General features: G+C 36.3%; 1 protein-coding gene across 5 annotated transcripts in view; it reads right to left on the bottom strand.

Annotated features, from left to right (window-relative positions):
- L1CAM (L1 cell adhesion molecule) overlaps positions 1-20,175 on the bottom strand; it is a 2,005,704-nt gene that overhangs the window by 829,494 nt on the left and 1,156,035 nt on the right. For all 5 annotated transcript variants that reach the window (XM_044080361.1, XM_044080360.1, XM_044080358.1 and 2 more), the window contains one exon: positions 17,506-17,611. In XM_044080361.1, coding sequence (XP_043936296.1) covers positions 17,506-17,611 — 106 coding nt within the window. The remainder of the gene's footprint in view (positions 1-17,505; positions 17,612-20,175) is intronic.

Here is a 20,175-nt window from a genome sequence, read left to right on the forward strand (position 1 = left end):
CGTAAACCATCTTTATGTTATGTTGGTAACTGTGATAAGTTTCTTAACTATCTTTGCCAGCCTAGATTTTGTTTAGAATGACAGATGATCTTTATGCTTCTGTTTGTTTATGTATTAGTTATGCATTTTATATTTTTTCTATATGTTTGTATTGCGTTTTAACTTGGTTAGTAACTGAAAAGGTTCCTGTACCAGTCCACTAACCCAATTAACAAACTTCAAAGTAAATAAATAAATAAATACCAGTGGCCCTACAACATCCATAGCAATGTGTTCAAATGGTGCTTCTGTGATAAGCACTGGGATCAAGTGATTTTTACATCTAGGATGGGTGTAGTTTTCTGGCATTCTGGATAAGAAGTACAGATGTTTCTATATCTTTCATTATATCTGGTAAGTGACATTTGATTGGTATATTGGCTTAGTTTTATCCATCACAAGATGCCGTCACATGACATTACTATATGCTGTCTTCATTACTAGTGTCCTATACATGACATTACTATGTTATCTTCATTACTAGTGTCCTATACATGACATTACTATGTTATCTTCATTAGTAGTGTCCTATACATGACATTACTATGTTATCTTCATTAGTAGTGTCCTATACATGACATTACTATGTTATCTTCATTACTAGTGTCCTATACATGACATTACTATGTTATCTTCATTAGTAGTGTCCTATACATGACATTACTATGTTATCTTCATTACTAGTGTCCTATACATGACATTACTATGTTATCTTCGTTAGTAGTGTCCTATACATGACATTACTATGTTATCTTCATTAGTAGTATCTTATTCAATTGTGACACTAGTAACTGATAGGGAATTTCTTCCCTTTGTTTACATACTTTGTATAGGAGGTCACCTTTTAACTAAATGGGATAAGGTGCAATGAGGACATCAGGTTTACTGTCTTTCCACACTCTTGGTTATGTTTTCTCTAGCACTAAATAAATCATCATCTTCTCATTGTGATTTTATAAAGTTTATGTGACATACCTGTAAGTCCACCAGTTCAAGGTTACTTTCTTAAATGTCTTGCCTCAAAGGGGAAAGTGAAGCTTCTTAACAAAACAGTAGCACTTCCTCCTCTTATTTGTCTCCTGCTGCATGACCTAAATAAACTGTCTCAGCTGAATGTACAAACCTTTTCAATGTTCTATTTTCTTTTATGTGGCTCTACCTTTAACATAGTGTGAATGAATGGCACCCATTTTTTCCTCCTCTGCATTGCCTTCCCTCTGAAAATAATATTTCAGTACAAGTTTTATCTTCAGATTTAATTATTTCCTTATTTGTAGATACCACTGGGTAAGAGGCTGCCTTTATTTAAATTGTCTAATTTACATTAACAGAAAAGTGTTCAGAACTCTTGAATTTTTCTATCTGCTTAACTTTGCTCTGAGAGTTCTCATTGAGGTGATATTTTTTCTCTGTTTTTGACTTTTCTGTTTCTGTACTATACTCTCTGTAAGTGCAGGCTTCTGTCTTGAACTGATTTTTACTTCAGAGCTCCCTATCAGTCCACATTCATTTCCTCTTCTTACATCGCTTACAGTTTTAGATTTCTTTCACTCTGTCATTGCGGAACACTTCTGATAAGAGGCAGGATCCATTTTACTGTATGACCACAACAACATGCAATTCCATTCTGTAGTTTTTATACCAGTTCATTTCTTATTTTGATTCTGGATATCTGTACTAGTTTTGGTGTCTTAGCACCCCCAGCCTTATTATGAATGGATGTATGAAGCTGCTGCTTTATCTATTTTTTTAACTGTGTCATATATGGTTTCTCCCTCCTCCCACATTTTTTTCATAATGCCTTACAATATAGAATTTTTTCCTAGTATTACATTATTTGTGAACTCATGGGTTACAGCCACAGAATGTAACACATTTCCTAGAAATGCTTGAATTTCTACAGGTCTGAGGCTATATTTTTAACTCATTCCCTCCAGTACAGCTCTTTTGAGTGTGTAACCTTAACTCCCAGTGGGTGTGGTTTGAGCCTTTAAAAATTGAAGTTATCACCTAAAAGTTCTAATAAATACTCATTGACAGAGGTCAAATATGAATACAGCTGTGTTTTCCAACATGTACGCTTCAAGATAAAATATTCTGACACCTTGTATGTAGCACGGTTTTGGAATTATTAATGCAAATATAAACAAGTAATATTTGACGCCTAGAGGCACAGTAGGAGGTAACTGGAGAAATGCCTGGAGGCATCACCTGGCTGTAATATTACCTCTATGTTTTGGCCACCACTAATCTTATGCTTACATACCAGGTGACTCTTGAAAAGGGTAATCAGGCTTTTAGAATCTAGCAGGTTAGTATCTCCCTTCCTTTCAGAAATACAGTACATCTTAACAGTTTGTTTGCAGCACAGTAGCACAGAACCGTTGTAATTATTTGACAGCTCTTTCATCACTCTAGAGAAACAACTTCAGTTAAAGAATACATTTCAGTTTTTACATTTCAGCTAGATGTATTCTCATTGTTAGTAGTACAGAATTTAATAATGCAACCCTTTCCCTATATTTGAAACAAATTAACATACCACTTGGTATTTATTGTTTATCATAATATATATTTCTTACTATAATTTTAGACTTAGAAGTAGACAATTCAATTGTAAATGTTTTGCAATTAACTAGAAATCATTCTACTAAAATGACTAGTTTGTCAAAGGTTTTGGGATCACTGTGCAATATCCATTTACTTAAGCTACTAGATAAAACTCTTTTAGACTTGTCTACTTCTAAGACATTTAGTATTTTCAATTTAATGTTACTATCAGATTCTAGCCATGCTTCAGCTCATGCATCTATGATCTTACTAGTTTATCAGCATTAGAAGTCCAGTTATAGAATTTTACTGGTTGTTATGTAGAGGTTACACCAACTTACTTTGATATAATCAATATTAGTACCCTCCATGCCCATATATATTACCAGTGCCTCTCACCTCAGCTGAGATCATAGGTTTTTTGCCCAGTCTACTTTGTCTCAGTTCTCTGTGATGGCATAGTGTTCAAAAGCCACTATGTAGGATGCATGTCATCCTCGCTGGTTAGTATTTTGATAGAAGGCATAGTCTTGGGGTTGACAGCTACACTGGCTAGCATAACTAGCTGTTGTAGTAGGTGCACCAGCTTTTGGTCAATTCCCACCTGTGATTTAATGAGTCTTGCTAGTAATTCCTCTATGAATGAGGTCACCATGAGACAATACCAGGAACTCAGTAATTGTAATGCTGTGGGGAATTAGTGGCCCACATTTGGTTTGTATTTCACAGCAAAGGTACTGCAATGAGAGGTAAAATGGAAGTCTCTAGCCTACTCTCCTCATTCTCCACAAAGTCAAAGGAGTCACTGGAAGCATCAGTTACATAAAACACACACATATTTTTTAGTCATAAGAAAAAAACTGAAATGATGCCTCACTTTATTTTACACAAAGCAGAACAGTGCCTGTGGTTTCTTTTCATCAACAAGAATACAGTCTCTCATAACCCCTCCAGAAATAGCTGCCCTTAAATATCCAGGCTGTACACCTTAACTAGGCCCTAACTGCAGCTCTCTATTACAGATAATTCTTCCAAGAATAATCTACATGTGAGGTGTAACTGTTTCTTCCATTCCATGCCTCTTAGGTCTTTTGGGCAAGATGCATCTCAGCCTTTCTGAACATCAAGATGAGGAACAAACATTCTGATTCTAATCATGGCCAAATCCAACACTAAGTGACCTAGAAAGCTACCTAGGACCTAGCACTGGCTGGTGGCAGATTGGGGGTGGGGGGTGGGGGCAGCCACAAAACCATTAAAAAAAATAAAAGCTTTCCTAACACTTTAACACATTTTTCCAGCTTTTAGCATTGCTGCCTGGATCCAACCAATGCCATGCACATAGACTGAAGGGCAAGATTTGATATCACACAGCTGCAGCAGTTTTAAACTCAAATGGAACAGGTTTCTGCAAGATGGAGCTACTCAAACACAGCAGCAGCATTAGCTCTTGCTACAGAGCTTTTGTAATAGGCAGATTGTGTAGCATTAGAAACAGGCTCAAATGGAACATTTATAAGAAAGAATGCTGCAGGTTCAAGCAAACTATCAAGAAAGGAAACACATGGATTGAGCTACTACTCAACAGGTACTCACGTGTGTGTGCGTGAGCGTGTAAAATGTCCCGGTTACAGAGGGTAGAGTAAGTTTAGTTAATTAAGTGACTTGTTCAGGCTCAAACCATGTACCTTGGCTACAGGAAGCAAAAGTTTTAATCCTTTACACCATTGTGGTAAACCGCTGAGGTTTACAGCCATTCAGTGTCAGTCAGAGTTGGTTGAGATGTTCTGTAATGGGTAGTTTTGCCATTATTGGTTCCTAAATTTTGTTTCATTCTTTATTGGAGAAAAATGTTCATAACTACAAATTTAAAATGCAGTCTAACAAATGTTGCTGTATTAAGCAAGAAATTAATTTAAAATGATCAGGAAAGTGAATCAAAGAATATATGCATTTATGTATGATTCTAAAAATGTATGCAGGGGGCTAATGGCTTGAAAATAATCTGGGAACCAAGGTACACCTAATCCACCACAGGCCAGGTGAATTTTCAATGAATGTGAGTTTCGGGCAGAAATGTTTACTATTGTTCATGCAAAGTCTATCTTCAATGTACAACTGTTTTGTTTAGCAAATGGTCATCAATGCTTGTCCCATAAAATATGAAAGCAGTCTTAGTGGTGCAACAGGTAGCAAACTCACTTTTGGTGCAGAAGGCTGTAGGTTCTATTCCCACACCAGAGGTATGGATAGCTGACAATGCAGTGAAGCTTAAAAGCTGCTCTCCTAAGTGTGTCACCCTTTGAATGAAACATTAAACTGAGGCTTATTTTGCCTGGGTTGGTGGTAGCTCAGGTGGATGTAAAAGATCTCATGTAACCTATCAAAAAGAGTAAGGGAAATTCCCCAATACCCTGGCTAAATTTTCTATAGTAGTATGAATACCACATTGGGTCTCCCCTGGAAAGAAGCTAGTGAGACTAACATGATCAGCAAAGGATAAACAAATTAAAAGTTGTAAATTAAATACACATCTTCGTAATCACTTCAAAGATAAAAGAAAATAGTATGCATGCTGACAGTTTATGGTAGTTTGGGGAGACAGCTAAGCAATGGGACACAGGAATGGCTGCGGGGGGGGGGGGCTGGTTGAAGGCTGGTCCTTTACAGTGCCTAAGGCCCCATTTGACAATTATCTGGCTTTGATTCTAGTTCTACAAGCCATTGGAGATCGTAGGTTTACCCCGGGTATCACTTCTGTGTCACTGTTAGACAGAGGCACAGTATACTAACCTCAAAAAAGGGCATAGCAAAATTAATTTAAAATGGATGGCGAAAGCCAAACACACTCTGGCTAGGCTTATAAATGCCCTAGGGCAGATAGCCTAGTATGAACCTATGAACTTATAAAGCTTTAACTGGAAATCAGTGTTTTACAAATACACACTATTTGCCTAACTCCTTTGGGAATGTTCCCAAACTACATTCTGCTGCATACAATTAAAAAAAAACAAACATTGCCAGTTTACTAGACCTGACATGTTACAATGTGTGTGTATATGCCTATACACATGCACGTGTGCATATGTGTGTGCATTTCATATTTTTATAAAAAATACAATATATGATTATGATCGAGTCTCCAGTGACAACCAACTAGTTATGTGTGTGAGAAGTAGCTTTTAAGAAATTTAATTCTTGAGTAAAGTAAAGTGAAACTCAAAAGTGAATCTCTGCATGCATGTTCAGAACACATTGCTAGTTAGTGACAAACAGAAAGACCTGTTCGTAATTCTTTGAAGTACATGGAGCTTTAGCTGCTCTGATGTCCTACTAGTTACAAAATGACAAAGAGAGGGAGAGATATGTATATGTAAATATTTATGTATATAAACATACCAAAAGCCAATTTTATTAAGCACTTTTCTGATGCAAGACAGGTGCTTAAGAAAGATTTATTAGTACCTTTCAGCATTTTTAAGCTGTAGTTTCACAAATGAAATAACATAATTTTCTCTTCTGGATCTCACAAACTATTTCCTATGAAACCATTATACAGGGCAATGTTATTGTTGCTTCAAATTCACTGTTCTCTGACTCTCTTAATTCTTACATTAACCTTTTCGGCTTCTCCCAACTTATCATAACCCCCACTTGCCTGAATATAAACTCTAATACAAGCACTACACTTGACTGAATCCTCACTTCTCACCTTCACCTCTACCATTACCCCTCCACGCTTTCTAGTTCCCTAAGTGATCACCTTCCTTCTTCTATCCAGTGGCACCCCACCCCCAGTTGTCCAAATCCCATCAGCATAAAGACTGTCGCAATCTGTCTAATTTCTGCCCTGATACCTTTAATCAAATTATCTCCACTATTAACTGGTCCATCCTTCATAATCTCTCCCTAGAAGAAGCTGTACTACAATTCAATAGCATCTTTCTTAACACTCTTGACTCCCTTGCTCCTGTCAGAAGCATTAGATTAAAATCTAACTTTGCCCCTTGGCTAACTTAAGACACTCGCTCTCTCATGCAAAAGAGGGATAGTGCTTGGAAAAACTGGAATAAACATAAGTCCCCTGCCAGTTTTCAGCACTACAAAGAACTTTGCAACTTAACACAAAAAAAAAAACAAAAAAAAAACAAGTCAATCTGGATAGAAAAAACTTTTACTTAAAGCCACAAATAAACCACCACTCTAACCAAAGAAATTTTGGAACAGTGTCAATAAGTTCCTACATCCAGGTAATCCCTCCCCTAACAGCTCTGCCTTACAAACTGCTACACTTATTAACACCTTCTTCATAGACTCCATTTAGAAATTAACTAAAAAAGACACCAATACCCATCCTCACCTTCACCTCCACCTTCCACCCACTCAACTTCCTTAACACTTAATCCCATCACCACTGCTTATATCAGATCGTTACTCAGTAAACTCAAACCAGGTTCCCCCTCCACCAAAAACCTACCTCCTTCTCTTCCTTAAACTTGCAGAAAAAGCTATTGCATATCCTAGCTCCATATTTATCAACAGATTGATCCAAGAACACACAGTCCCTGATATCTGGAAGAAATTCTATGTTATTCCTCTTCATAAAGGAAGTAACTCCACTGACCCTTCTAATTTCAGGCTTATTGCTATCTGGTCTCCTCTCAAAAAGATTCTTGAAAAATGTGTTCATAAACATCTACTTGCTCATTTACTTCAAGAAAATCTCCTCACCCCCACCCAACATGACTTTCATTTTAAGCACAGTAAGCCACAGCACTAATATTTTTTACACATAGTATCTCTACATCTCGGGTCCAAAACAAACTTGTCTCAAGTCTATTTCTTGACCTCTCTAAAGCCTTTGATACTGTTTTCCATAACCTACTGCTGTCCAAACAATTTAACCTTAATCTCTTTAGCTCTACTCTCCACTGGTTCTCTAGTTACCTCACTGACAGACTTCAGGCTGTGAATTTGCTCTCTGCATCCTCCGCTTTCCTTCCAGTACACACCAGGGTTCCCCAAAGCTCCATCCTTGGACTCCTTCTATTCAACATTTTCACTAACAACTTCTATCAAACCTGTCCTCAGTCCTCTCTAATACAATATGTTGATGATTCTACTGTAATTTCCACCTCTGACAATCTACCCCATCTCCTCACCATTACTCAAGAAACTCTCCACTCTGTTGAAAAATGGCTACCATCCAACCAACTCCTAAACCCTAATAAAACTAAACTCCTCTTCCTCCCTAAACCCTCCAATACCTCAAATCCTCCTTTACTGTCACCTCTCCAAATAACATTTCTATCAAGGTTGAACCTCACACTAAACTACTAGGGGTTATAATTGACAATCATCTTAAATTCAATCTTCATATCCAAAACTGCATTAAAAAGACTCACCAAGAACTAGGCCTACTCTATAGAAACAATGTTATTTATTTTACATTTTACATTTATTGACTGGGCTGGTCCAACTGGATTTATGTCCATTTTCAGTGGAGGCCCAACAAAACAAACAATTCCTGATAAATGAATCCAGACTCTCTTTGGCACAAGACTACTTACTACCCAGCCTACTATATGCTGCCCCAATCCTCACTAATCTGCAAAATAATCTTTCTACTAAGCTGTTACTTACATATAACAAAATAGCTAGATTTGCCACCAATCTACCATATTTCTCACACCACTGCCTTTCTCTAAGAAACCTACAGTGGCTTGAATTTCACCATCAACTCCTTCTGCCTCAGCTTCCCCTCATCCACTCCTTATTATACCAACCCCACTCCTGTCTTGTTCTCTCCTCCCTCATCATTCCCTACATACCCAAATGTACACTTCACAGCTCAGACAAACACCTCGTTCAGATTTACAAACCCAACAAAACCATTGGCAAACTTCTGCACAACCACTCAATTGCAAATGCTTGGAATAAACTGCCCCAATGCATATGATCAATTTTGAACATAAACTGCTTAAAAAAACACAAAAAGTCTATCTGCTAAACTCTTGGACTTGCTCTTGCAGTGACCCAACTTAATCAGCCTCTATCCCTTCCCTCTTCCATTTAACTCCCCCACCTATCAATCTCTCACCTCTACTGTCTACCTACCCACCTTTTCTTATCCTCTATTTGTTCCACAGGATAGCTTATACAATAATCTCTTCACTTCTGATGTGTGTTACTAATTATATCTGAACCATCTGCAAGAAATTGTTACTAGTAACTATATATAGGATGAATAAAAAACCAAAGGCAACTCCCAGTAAAAAGACCAATAACCAAGAAAACAGCAGCTCTGGGAATAAAACAAATGGAGTTGACTGTATCAGTCCAATTTGATGTACGAAGTCAAGCATAAAAACGGATCCAAAGCCAAGAAATGTATATCACATTAACGCCTTTTATTCAATAGTACGTTTTTGTCCTTCCAAGCAAAGCGACTTCATCAGATGTAACAAAAAAACAGTCCCTAAACATCCATTTATATACCTATTTACGTTAATTGCTTTATTAAAACCATCATTTATTCAAATAAGTTAATTTAAAAACAACCTATCAAATCTCAACATTCATGAATAATTAATCAAAGACTTTCTTCTAACCTAGAAGTCATACAAAACTATTAATGCCCTTTCACAAAAACATATTGCAACCAAGAATAGATTATGTGGTCATTGTCAAAAGTCATACTTATTATAAAACAATTCTATAATAATAATAAAATCATTTCTAAGTTAAATTTATAATATTTTCTTATTGAAAAATTAAAAATAGAGTTAACATTCAGAATGAAGGGTATAATGCAAATACTCATATTTCATTTGGCTTGGTGCACAGTGTGTAAATCCTTCTATATAGGCAAAACAGAAAGAAAGCTAAAAAGAAGGATTTACGAGCACTATTATGACATCTCCATTAAGAAAGACACTAGCGCACTTTACAAACACTCAACTACTTGTCTTGATGCTAAATTCCTATTCATAGTGTTAGAACAGGTTAAAGTAGATGGTAGAAGAGGGCCATGGGAAGAGAGAATTGAATTTCGAGAACTTTGGTGGCAATTAAATTTAAATGCCACCAACCACCCTGGCCTAAATGAATTTATTTCCATCATGCCACTACTGAAATTAAGATCAGCAAAATTATGAAGTATGATATTTAATGTAATAATTTTAATATATATTTTTATGAAACACGAGTATTTGCACTACACCCTTCATTTTGAATGTTAACTCTATTTTTAATTTTCTCATAAGAAAATATTATAAATTTAGCTTAGAAATGATTTTATAATTAGTATAGAACTGTTCTATAATAAGTATGACTTTTGACAATGACCACACTATCTATTTTTGGTTGCAATATGTTTTTGTGAAAGGGCATTAATAGTTTTGTATGACTTTTAGGTTAGAAGAAAGTCTTTGATTAATTATTCATGAATGTTGAGATTTGATAGGTTGTTTTTAAATTAACTTCATTTGAATAAATGATGGTTTTAATTAAGTAATTAACGTAAATAGGTATATAAATGGATGTTTAGGGACTTTTTTTTGTTACATCTGATGAAGTCGCTTTGCTTGGAAGGACGAAAACGTACTATTGAATAAAAGGCGTTAATGTGATATACATTTCTTGGCTTTGGATCCGTTTTTATGCTTGACTTCGTACATCAAATTGGACTGATACAGTCAACTCCATTTGTTTTATTCCCAGAGCTGCTGTTTTCTTGGTTATATATAGGATGAAACTTCCTGTGCCAGCTGTTTATAGTGTATCATATCACTGTTACTGTGTATCACATCACTGTTACTAGTAACTATGTATAGGATGAAACTTCCTATGCCAACTGTTTATACTGTATCATATCACCGTGACTGTGTATCACATCACTGTTACTAGTAACTATGTATAGGATGAAACTTCCTGTGCCAACTGTTTATACTGTATCACATCACTGTTACTATGTATCACATCAATGTTACTAGTAACTATGTATAGGATGAAACTTCCTGTGCCAACTGTTTATGCTGTATCATATCACTGTGACTGTGTATCACATCACTGTTACTAGTAACTATGTACAGGATGAAACTTCCTGTGCCAACTGTTTATACTGTATCATATCACCGTGATTGTGTATCACATCACTGTTACTAGTAACTATGTACAGGATGAAACTTCCTGTGCCAACTGTTTATACTGTATCATATCACTGTTACTGTGTATCACATCACTGTTACTGTGTATCACATCAATGTTACTAGTAACTATGTATAGGATGAAACTACCTGTGCCAACTGTTTATGCTGTATCATATCACTGTTACTGTGTATCACATCACTGTTACTAGTAACTATGTACAGGATGAAACTTCCTGTGCCAACTGTTTATACTGTATCATATCACCGTGATTGTGTATCACATCACTGTTACTAGTAACTATGTACAGGATGAAACTTCCTGTGCCAACTGTTTATACTGTATCATATCACTGTTACTGTGTATCACATCACTGTTACTAGTAACTATGTATAGGATGAAACTTTCTGTGCCAACTATTTATACTGTATCATATCACTGTGACTGTGTATCACATTACTGTTACTAGTAACTATGTACAGGATGAAACTTCCTGTGCCAGCTGTATATACTGTATCATATCACTGTTACTGTGTATCACATCACTGTTACTAGTAACTATGCATAGGATGAAACTTTCTGTGCCAACTATTGATACTGTATTGTATCACTGTGACTGTGCATCACATCACTGTTACTAGTAACTATGTATAGGATGAAACTTCCTGTGTCAACTGTTTATGCTGTATCATATTACTGTTACTGTGTATCACATCACTGTTACTAGTAACTATGTATAGGATGAAACTTCCTGTGTCAACTGTTTATGCTGTATCATATTACTGTTACTGTGTATCACATCATTGTTACTAGTAACTATGTATAGGATGAAACTTCCTGTGCCAACTGTTTATACTGTATCATATCACTGTTACTGTGCATCACATCACTGTTACTAGTAACTATGAATGGGATGAAACTTCCTGTGCCAACTGTTTATACTGTATAATATCACTGTTACTGTGTATCACATCACTGTTACTAGTAACTATGTATAGGATGAAACTTTCTGTGCCAACTATTTATACTGTATCATATCACTGTGACTGTGTATCACATCACTGTTACTAGTAACTATGTATAGGATGAAACTTTCTGTGCCAACTATTTATACTGTATCATATCACTGTTACTGTGTATCACATCACTGTTACTAGTAACTATGTATAGGATGAAACTTCCTGTGCCAACTGTTTATACTGTATCATATCACTGTTACTGTGCATCACATCACTGTTACTAGTAACTATGAATAGGATGAAACTTCCTGTGCCAACTGTTTATACTGTATAATATCACTGTTACTGTGTATCACATCACTGTTACTAGTAACTATGTATAGGATGAAACTTTCTGTGCCAACTATTTACACTGTATCATATCACTGTGACTGTGTATCACATCACTGTTACTAGTAACTATGTATAGGATGAAACTTTCAGTGCCAGCTGTTTATACTGTATCATATCACTGTTACTGTGTATCACATCACTGTTACTAGTAACTATGTATAGGGTGAAACTTCCTGTGCCAACTGTTTATGCTGTATCATATCACCGTGATTGTGTATCACATCACTGTTACTAGTGACTATGTATAGGATGAAACTTTCTGTGCCAACAATTTATACTGTATCATATCACTGTTACTGTGTATCACATCACTGTTACTAGTAACTATGTATAGGATGAAACTTCCTGTGCCAACTGTTTATACTGTATCATATCACTGTTACTGTGTATCACATCACTGTTACTAGTAACTATGAATAGGATGAAACTTCCTGTGCCAACTTTTTATACTGTATAATATCACTATTACTGTGTATCACATCACTGTTACTAGTAACTATGTATAGGATGAAACTTTCTGTGCCAACTATTTATCCTGTATCATATCACTGTGACTGTGTATCACATTACTGTTACTAGTAACTATGTATAGGATGAAACTTTCAGTGCCAGCTGTTTATACTGTATCATATCACTGTTACTATGTATCACATCACTGTTACAAGTAACTATGTACAGGATGAAACTTCCTGTGCCAGCTGTATATACTGTATCATATCACTGTTACTGTGTATCACATCACTGTTCCTAGTAACTATGCATAGGATGAAACTTCCTGTGCCAACTATTGATACTGTATTGTATCACTGTGAATGTGCATCACATCACTGTTACTGTGTATCACATCACTGTTACTAGTAACTATGTACAGGATGAAACTTCCTGTGCCAACTGTTTATACTGTATCATATCACTGTTACTGTGTATCACATCACTGTTACTAGTAACTATGTATAGGATGAAACTTCCTGTGCCAACTGTTTATACTGTATCATATCACTGTGACTGTGTATCACATCACTGTTACTAGTAACTATGTACAGGATGAAACTTCCTGTGCCAACTGTTTATACTGTATCATATCACTGCGACTGTGTATCACATCACTGTTACTAGTAACTATGTACAGGATGAAACTTCCTGTGCCAACTGTTTATACTGTATCATATCACCGTGATTGTGTATCACATCACTGTTACTAGTAACTATGTATAGGATGAAACTTTCTGTGCCAACTATTTATACTGTATCATATCACTGTTACTGTGTATCACATCACTGTTACTAGTAACTATGTATAGGATGAAACTTTCTGTGCCAACTATTTATACTGTATCATATCACTGTTACTAGTAACTATGTATATGATGAAACTTCCTGTGCCAACTGTTTATACTGTATCATATCACTGTGACTGTGTAGCACATCACTGTTACTAGTAACTATGTATAGGATGAAACTTTCAGTGCCAGCTGTTTATACTGTATCATATCACTGTTAATGTGTATCACATCACTGTTACTAGTAACTATGTACAGGATGAAACTTCCAGTGCCAACTGTTTATACTGTATCATATCACTGTTACTGTGCATCACATCACTGTTACTAGTAACTATGTACAGGATGAAACTTCCTGTGTCAACTGTTTATGCTGTATCATATCACTGTGACTGTGTATCACATCACTGTTACTGTGTATCACATCACTGTTACTAGTAACTATGTACAGGATGAAACTTCCTGTGCCAACTGTTTTTACTGTATCATATCACTGTTACTGTGTCTCACATCACTGTTACTAGTAACTATGTATAGGATGAAACTTCCTGTGCCAACTGTTTATACTGTATCATATCACTGTGACTGTGTATCACATCACTGTTACTAGTAACTATGTATAGGATGAAACTTTTTGTGCCAACTGTTTTTACTGTATCATATCACTGTTACTGTGTATCACATCACTGTTACTAGTAACTATGTATAGGATGAAACTTTCAGTGCCAGCTGTTTATACTGTATCATATCACTGTAATGTGTATCACATCACTGTTACTAGTAACTATGTACAGGATGAAACTTCCAGTGCCAACTGTTTATACTGTATCATATCACTGTTACTGTGCATCACATCACTGTTACTAGTAACTATGTACAGGATGAAACTTCCTGTGTCAACTGTTTATGCTGTATCATATCACTGTGACTGTGTATCACATCACTGTTACTGTGTATCACATCACTGTTACTAGTAACTATGTACAGGATGAAACTTCCTGTGCCAACTGTTTTTACTGTATCATATCACTGTTACTGTGTCTCACATCACTGTTACTAGTAACTATGTATAGGATGAAACTTCCTGTGCCAACTGTTTATACTGTATCATATCACTGTGACTGTGTATCACATCACTGTTACTAGTAACTATGTATAGGATGAAACTTTTTGTGCCAACTGTTTTTACTGTATCATATCACTGTTACTGTGTATCACATCACTGTTACTAGTAACTATGTACAGGATGAAACTTCCTATGCCAACTGTTTTTACTGTATCATATCACTGTTACTGTGTATCACATCACTGTTACTAGTAACTATGTATAGGATTAAACTTCCTGTGCCAACTGTTTATACTGTATAATATCACTATTACTGTGTATCACATCACTGTTACTAGTAACTATGTATAGGATTAAACTTCCTGTGTCAGCTGTTTATGCTGTATCATATCACTGTTACTGTGTATCACATCACTGTTACTAGTAACTATGTATAGGATGAAACTTCCTGTGCCAACTGTTTATACTGTATCATATCACTGTGACTGTGTATCACATCACTGTTACTAGTAACTATGTATAGGATGAAACTTTTTGTGCCAACTGTTTATACTGTATCGTATCACTGTGACTGTGTATCACATCACTGTTACTGTGTATCACATCACTGTTACTAGTAACTATGTACAGGATGAAACTTCCTGTGCCAACTGTTTATACTGTATCATATCACTGTGACTGTGTATCACATCACTGTTACTAGTAACTATGTATAGGATGAAACTTCCTGTGCCAACTGTTTATACTGTATCATATCACTGTGACTGTGTATCACATCACTGTTACTAGTAACTATGTATAGGATTAAACTTCCTGTGCCAACTGTTTATACTGTATCATATCACCGTGATTGTGTATCACATCACTGTTACTAGTAACTATGTATAGGATGAAACTTTCAGTGCCAACTGTTTATACTGTATCATATCACATTGTATCACATCACTGTTACTAGTAACTATGTATAGGATTAAACTTCCTGTGCCAACTGTTTATACTGTATCATATCACCGTGATTGTGTATCACATCACTGTTACTAGTAACTATGTACAGGATGAAACTTCCTGTGCCAACTGTTTATACTGTATCATATCACCGTGACTGTGTATCACATCACTGTTACTAGTAACTATGTATAGGATGAAACTTCCTGTGCCAACTGTTTATACTGTATCATATCACTGTTACTGTGTATCACATCACTGTTACTAGTAACTATGTATAGGATGAAACTTCCTGTGCCAGCTATTTATACTGTATCATATCACTGTGACTGAACTATGTAAAGAAATGCTTTAACTATGTATGCAATGCTGCTACATTTGCTTACCATTTTATAGTTTGGTATTATTTCTTACTTTGACTATGTACGATTTGTATCTGTATGTGACTACTGTTTTACTTTTATAATTAACTGTAGATTATGTACTATTTGGAGCTTTTCTCCTCGGGTCTCTACTGAAAAAGGGCATCAGCCCAGACAGACTAACCTGGTTAACAAATGTCAAATAAATAAAATAAATAAATGAACATTTACAGTCAACATAAAACAGTGTTCAGAGAATTTTCGCATCTTCAAAGTCATCATAAAAGAAAAACAAAATATAAAAATTTGGCAGGAGTGCAGTGTCTATAAGCTTTCAAGCTGTACATTCATCAGAGGTGCACTTCTCTTATGTTATCGATGTAGAAAGTTTGTAATACACATCTCCTTCCAACATTTTTTGTAAATAGTACGACAACAGCACAGGCTCAAATATGACTTTGGGCAAGCATATGCCACCCATTACCTGAGCACATTACCTGAAATTTAGTGAGGTAAGTGTGGCAGCCATGAACAGTGAGTGGGAAGAGGTGGTAGTTTATATTAGGCAGCGATTCGGAAGTGCATTTAAGTTTACAGAGTGTAAGGGGAGTTTTAGGGTTAGGGAGAAGTGGAGAGAGGAGTTTAGGATTAAGGAACAGCAGGTAAGTTTTAGGTTCAGGGTGCAGGAGGGGAGTTTATGTTTAGGTAGCAATTGGGGAATTTAGGTTTGGGGGAGGTGTTAAGAGTTTTAGGTTTAGGGATCAGATGAGAACTTTAGAGTTTTGGATAGAGTAATTTTTAGGTTTAGGGAGTAGAAGTGGATTTCTAATGGCCAAATCACTGATAAGATATTATAGATTGTTTCATATGAGATTTTTGGGTCTATATCACAAAATCGATATCTAAAAATGTTGACTCACATTTGTTCGACACGGAAATGTTGAACTCCAACTTTCCCAGAATGGCCAAATCACTGATTTCTTTCCGATGGAAAGAAATTGGTTAGCCAAAAACCAATGCCACACAAAAAACAAACATATTTAAATGGGGGGCTTCACCCCCACACAACCCACCATGGGGGGCTGTGCCCCTCACACCCCCCAACTAAATATTTTAACTCCAACACTACAGTTGGGGAAAGGGCAGGTGTGACAAAACAGCCAACTGGTTTCTTTCCCTCAGAAAGAAATCGGTGAGTTGGCCATTCTGGGAAATTTGGAGTTCGACATTTCCGTGTCGAACAAATGTGAGTCGACATTTTCAGATATCGATTTTGTGAAATCTCATATGAAACAATCTATAATATCTTATTGGAACTGCACAAACACTTGTTCAACAGACATCTTGCACAATTATCAAATCCCTCTGACATGAATATAACACAATAATTCAAAAAGAAAAAGAAAGAATGGAAGTGGTTGCCATTTGTGTGTGCATTATATATCTTCCACTATATGACTAGGGAAATCAGTAACTCGAGGCTTTGCTGGAATTCATTCCTTAAACTTAATATACAGGATAGTTCATGAATCACAGAGCAGACCCCCCATGTATTCAAGCAAATATTCATACTGTTATTTCCATTTATACAACAGTTTAAGCAGTTTCTTGTACTGAGATACTCCTCTAATTTCTGCTACTTCATCACTGTCATGCATTATCCTTCCAGGATTCTGTTTCTTCTTCTTAAGGAATCTGTATTAATCAATAAACAAAATATTAATGGTGTATGATGGTGTCACAATCTCCTCTCGGATGCTTACATGGGAGTAGGCTTGCCTCTTGCTTCACACCTCATTACAATGTCTTCACTGCTGAGCACTATGTAGGTTTCAGGAGACTGGTCTGTAATTACTGGAGGTTCATTATCTGTAGAAAATAAAGTAAACAGAAAAAAGTAAATGGGATGAAATACTCCAAAGTCACGTTAATGCTGTTTGAAACAACCGAATGGTGAGAATGATCAAAGCCCAGCCACACTCATGCCTTTAAGTAACTTCAGTGTTTTGTCTACACTGCAGCAGGATGGTGTGTATGCTATAAAAGCAGTAAATAAGCTACAACACATATCGAAGTTGGGTTGCTTTCTGCTGTTGCTTTCCTGCCTACCTCATGACTTTGTTAACAGTGCCTCACAAGCCAATAGTCTGGAAACACATTTTCTGAAAATATTTTGAGATATCTGCATACTACCAAACAAACTTATACTGTAATATTAATAGAATGTTAAAGCTTGTAGTTCTGATGTATTAAACCCCAGCCAAACCACAAGCTTTAGTGGCCATCAGACTGGTCTCCGAAATGGTGCTAGCAACACAGTGAAACGCTTCACAACTGGCCACAAGGGAAAACTGGATACTAGTTAAAGTAGAAGGAATTAAGGTGCCTGAAATGGGAAGTGCCTAACTCATAACTATAGTGTTCTGTAATTTCTCTCTTTTGCAGCATGTTTTAAGTGAATGACTGAGAAGCAGACTGGACAGTCATATGTCATACAAAGTTTATGTTTCTTCAATATCTTTCCTGTGATGGTAATACAGCATGAAGAATGACACCCTCTTGTACTGGGACATGTGAGTCTCAGACTTCAGCGCTGCATCATTGCTTTAGTAGTTACATTGAGCTGATAAAATATACATACAGTGAGGAATTCTGTTAACTGACCTTTTGACCTCAAGGCTTGGACTACTGTAACAGTGTATACCCCATACATTGTACCACTAAATTATTAGGTCGCCTTCACAGATCTTGATTCTTTAAGATGGTCTCAGCTTGAAACATTCACTGCTTTGTTACAATTCCTCAGCTAGAAAACATCATTCTGAATAATTCCATTTGCTGTCGTTAACATAAAGCACCAGCTGATAATAATGAAAGGTACTCATTAAATCACATACAGAAATTTTTGGGGGGAACGAAAACTGTTCATAGCTGAGGTACTGTCACAAAATCTTGCTTATTAAACTGGCCATACAGATTCAGGAAGCCCCCCAGTAGCTCTCAGAACCAAATAACCCACAGTTCAATTTACCAGACCTGACATAATAATCTCTACTTTCCATAAAAGAAAATCAGAAGCATGAGAGAGAGAAAATCCTTTCTTTGTCTCTCTCTTTTTCCTCCATCATTTATAAAATCAGATAGACTATAAGACTGAGATGCAAGTCTTACTACAATATGTCACAGTCTTTGAAAGGAAGCAATTTTGCTGTGCCAGAAAAGCATTTTGCAAAATGTTATTCAGACATGTTTCAGGTTATGTTTTATACAAAATTGCATTAATCTTCCTTTGGACATTATTTCAGACATTAGCATGCAGACTGGCTCTTTATCTGTCTGTGTTTCATCTCAGACTCTTGCTTCAAACTGTGTAGATATCACCAGTCTCAGTGATATCATTGTTGGTTACTGTGGAAACATTTAGAGGTCATTGTATTCTGGAGGGAGCAAGGCAGGTGAAGGAGATGAAGTCGACTGAACACATTTCCTGACATCATATAAATGTCCTTACTAATAAATAATGGAAAAAGATAAACACAATCAAGTTAATGAAACCGAAGCTGCATCATGTCAAAGAACTGCATTTCAGTCATGTTTATGTATATCCAGATGCTGATTTACTAAGCAAAAGAAAAGTATCAGACATCACAACCAAGAATCCCCATTATTAACAGACACTTGCTTGGCCTAACAGAGTGTGTGCTTTATTTTTAAAAAGGCTGAATTTATTTCAACATCACCTTGACCTGCTAATTGTCACTGCAGCCTTTTCCTTACCGGAGCTTTGCAGAGGAAAGGCTAGTGACAGATGATTATGGTGGTCCAGTTATGCACCTCCACATTTTCCTCAAGTTCTGCAGAAGACTATGCAGAAAGGTAGCCTAGGATATTCTTTTCTGAAGAAATGGACATGAGATTGCAGTGCTAATCCAATCTCCAAAGGGATATGCATGTATAAGTGTTTTAAGTGCATTGCAAATATTGCTAACCTCTGTAAGATACCTTTTGTTTTCAACTGCTCTTAACATCTGTTCCCAGTGGAAGGTCAGTTGTCATGGGGTATAGGGAATCTAGCCTTCTTTCACAGATGCTCAGTAACCTTAATTCATTCTGACACTTAGGTAAAACAAACAATCAAATCACCATGCTTACAGGCTGTGTCTACTGAGTTTGGCAGGAGCCCCTAATAACAAACTGCTTTTTTTTTTGAGCCCTATCGCTACTACTGGTGCTTTTTTGATACGTTTTTTATAGGCAAACCTCTCAACTCCTGAGCACAAGAAATCTGGGCAAAGCCAAAAATAATGGGGGGAACAAAGGCCCAAAAAAATAGGGACAGATTTGGACATTCTATGAAAATCTGGACAGTTGAGAGATAGGCTTATAGGATATCATAACTGTTGGTCAAAGCTTGCATTAGCAGCTGTATATCA

Source organism: Protopterus annectens, chromosome 8.part0 (genome assembly GCF_019279795.1).
Source record: "Protopterus annectens isolate FY-2018-M chromosome 8.part0, PAN1.0, whole genome shotgun sequence".
NCBI lineage: Eukaryota > Metazoa > Chordata > Ceratodontiformes > Protopteridae > Protopterus > Protopterus annectens.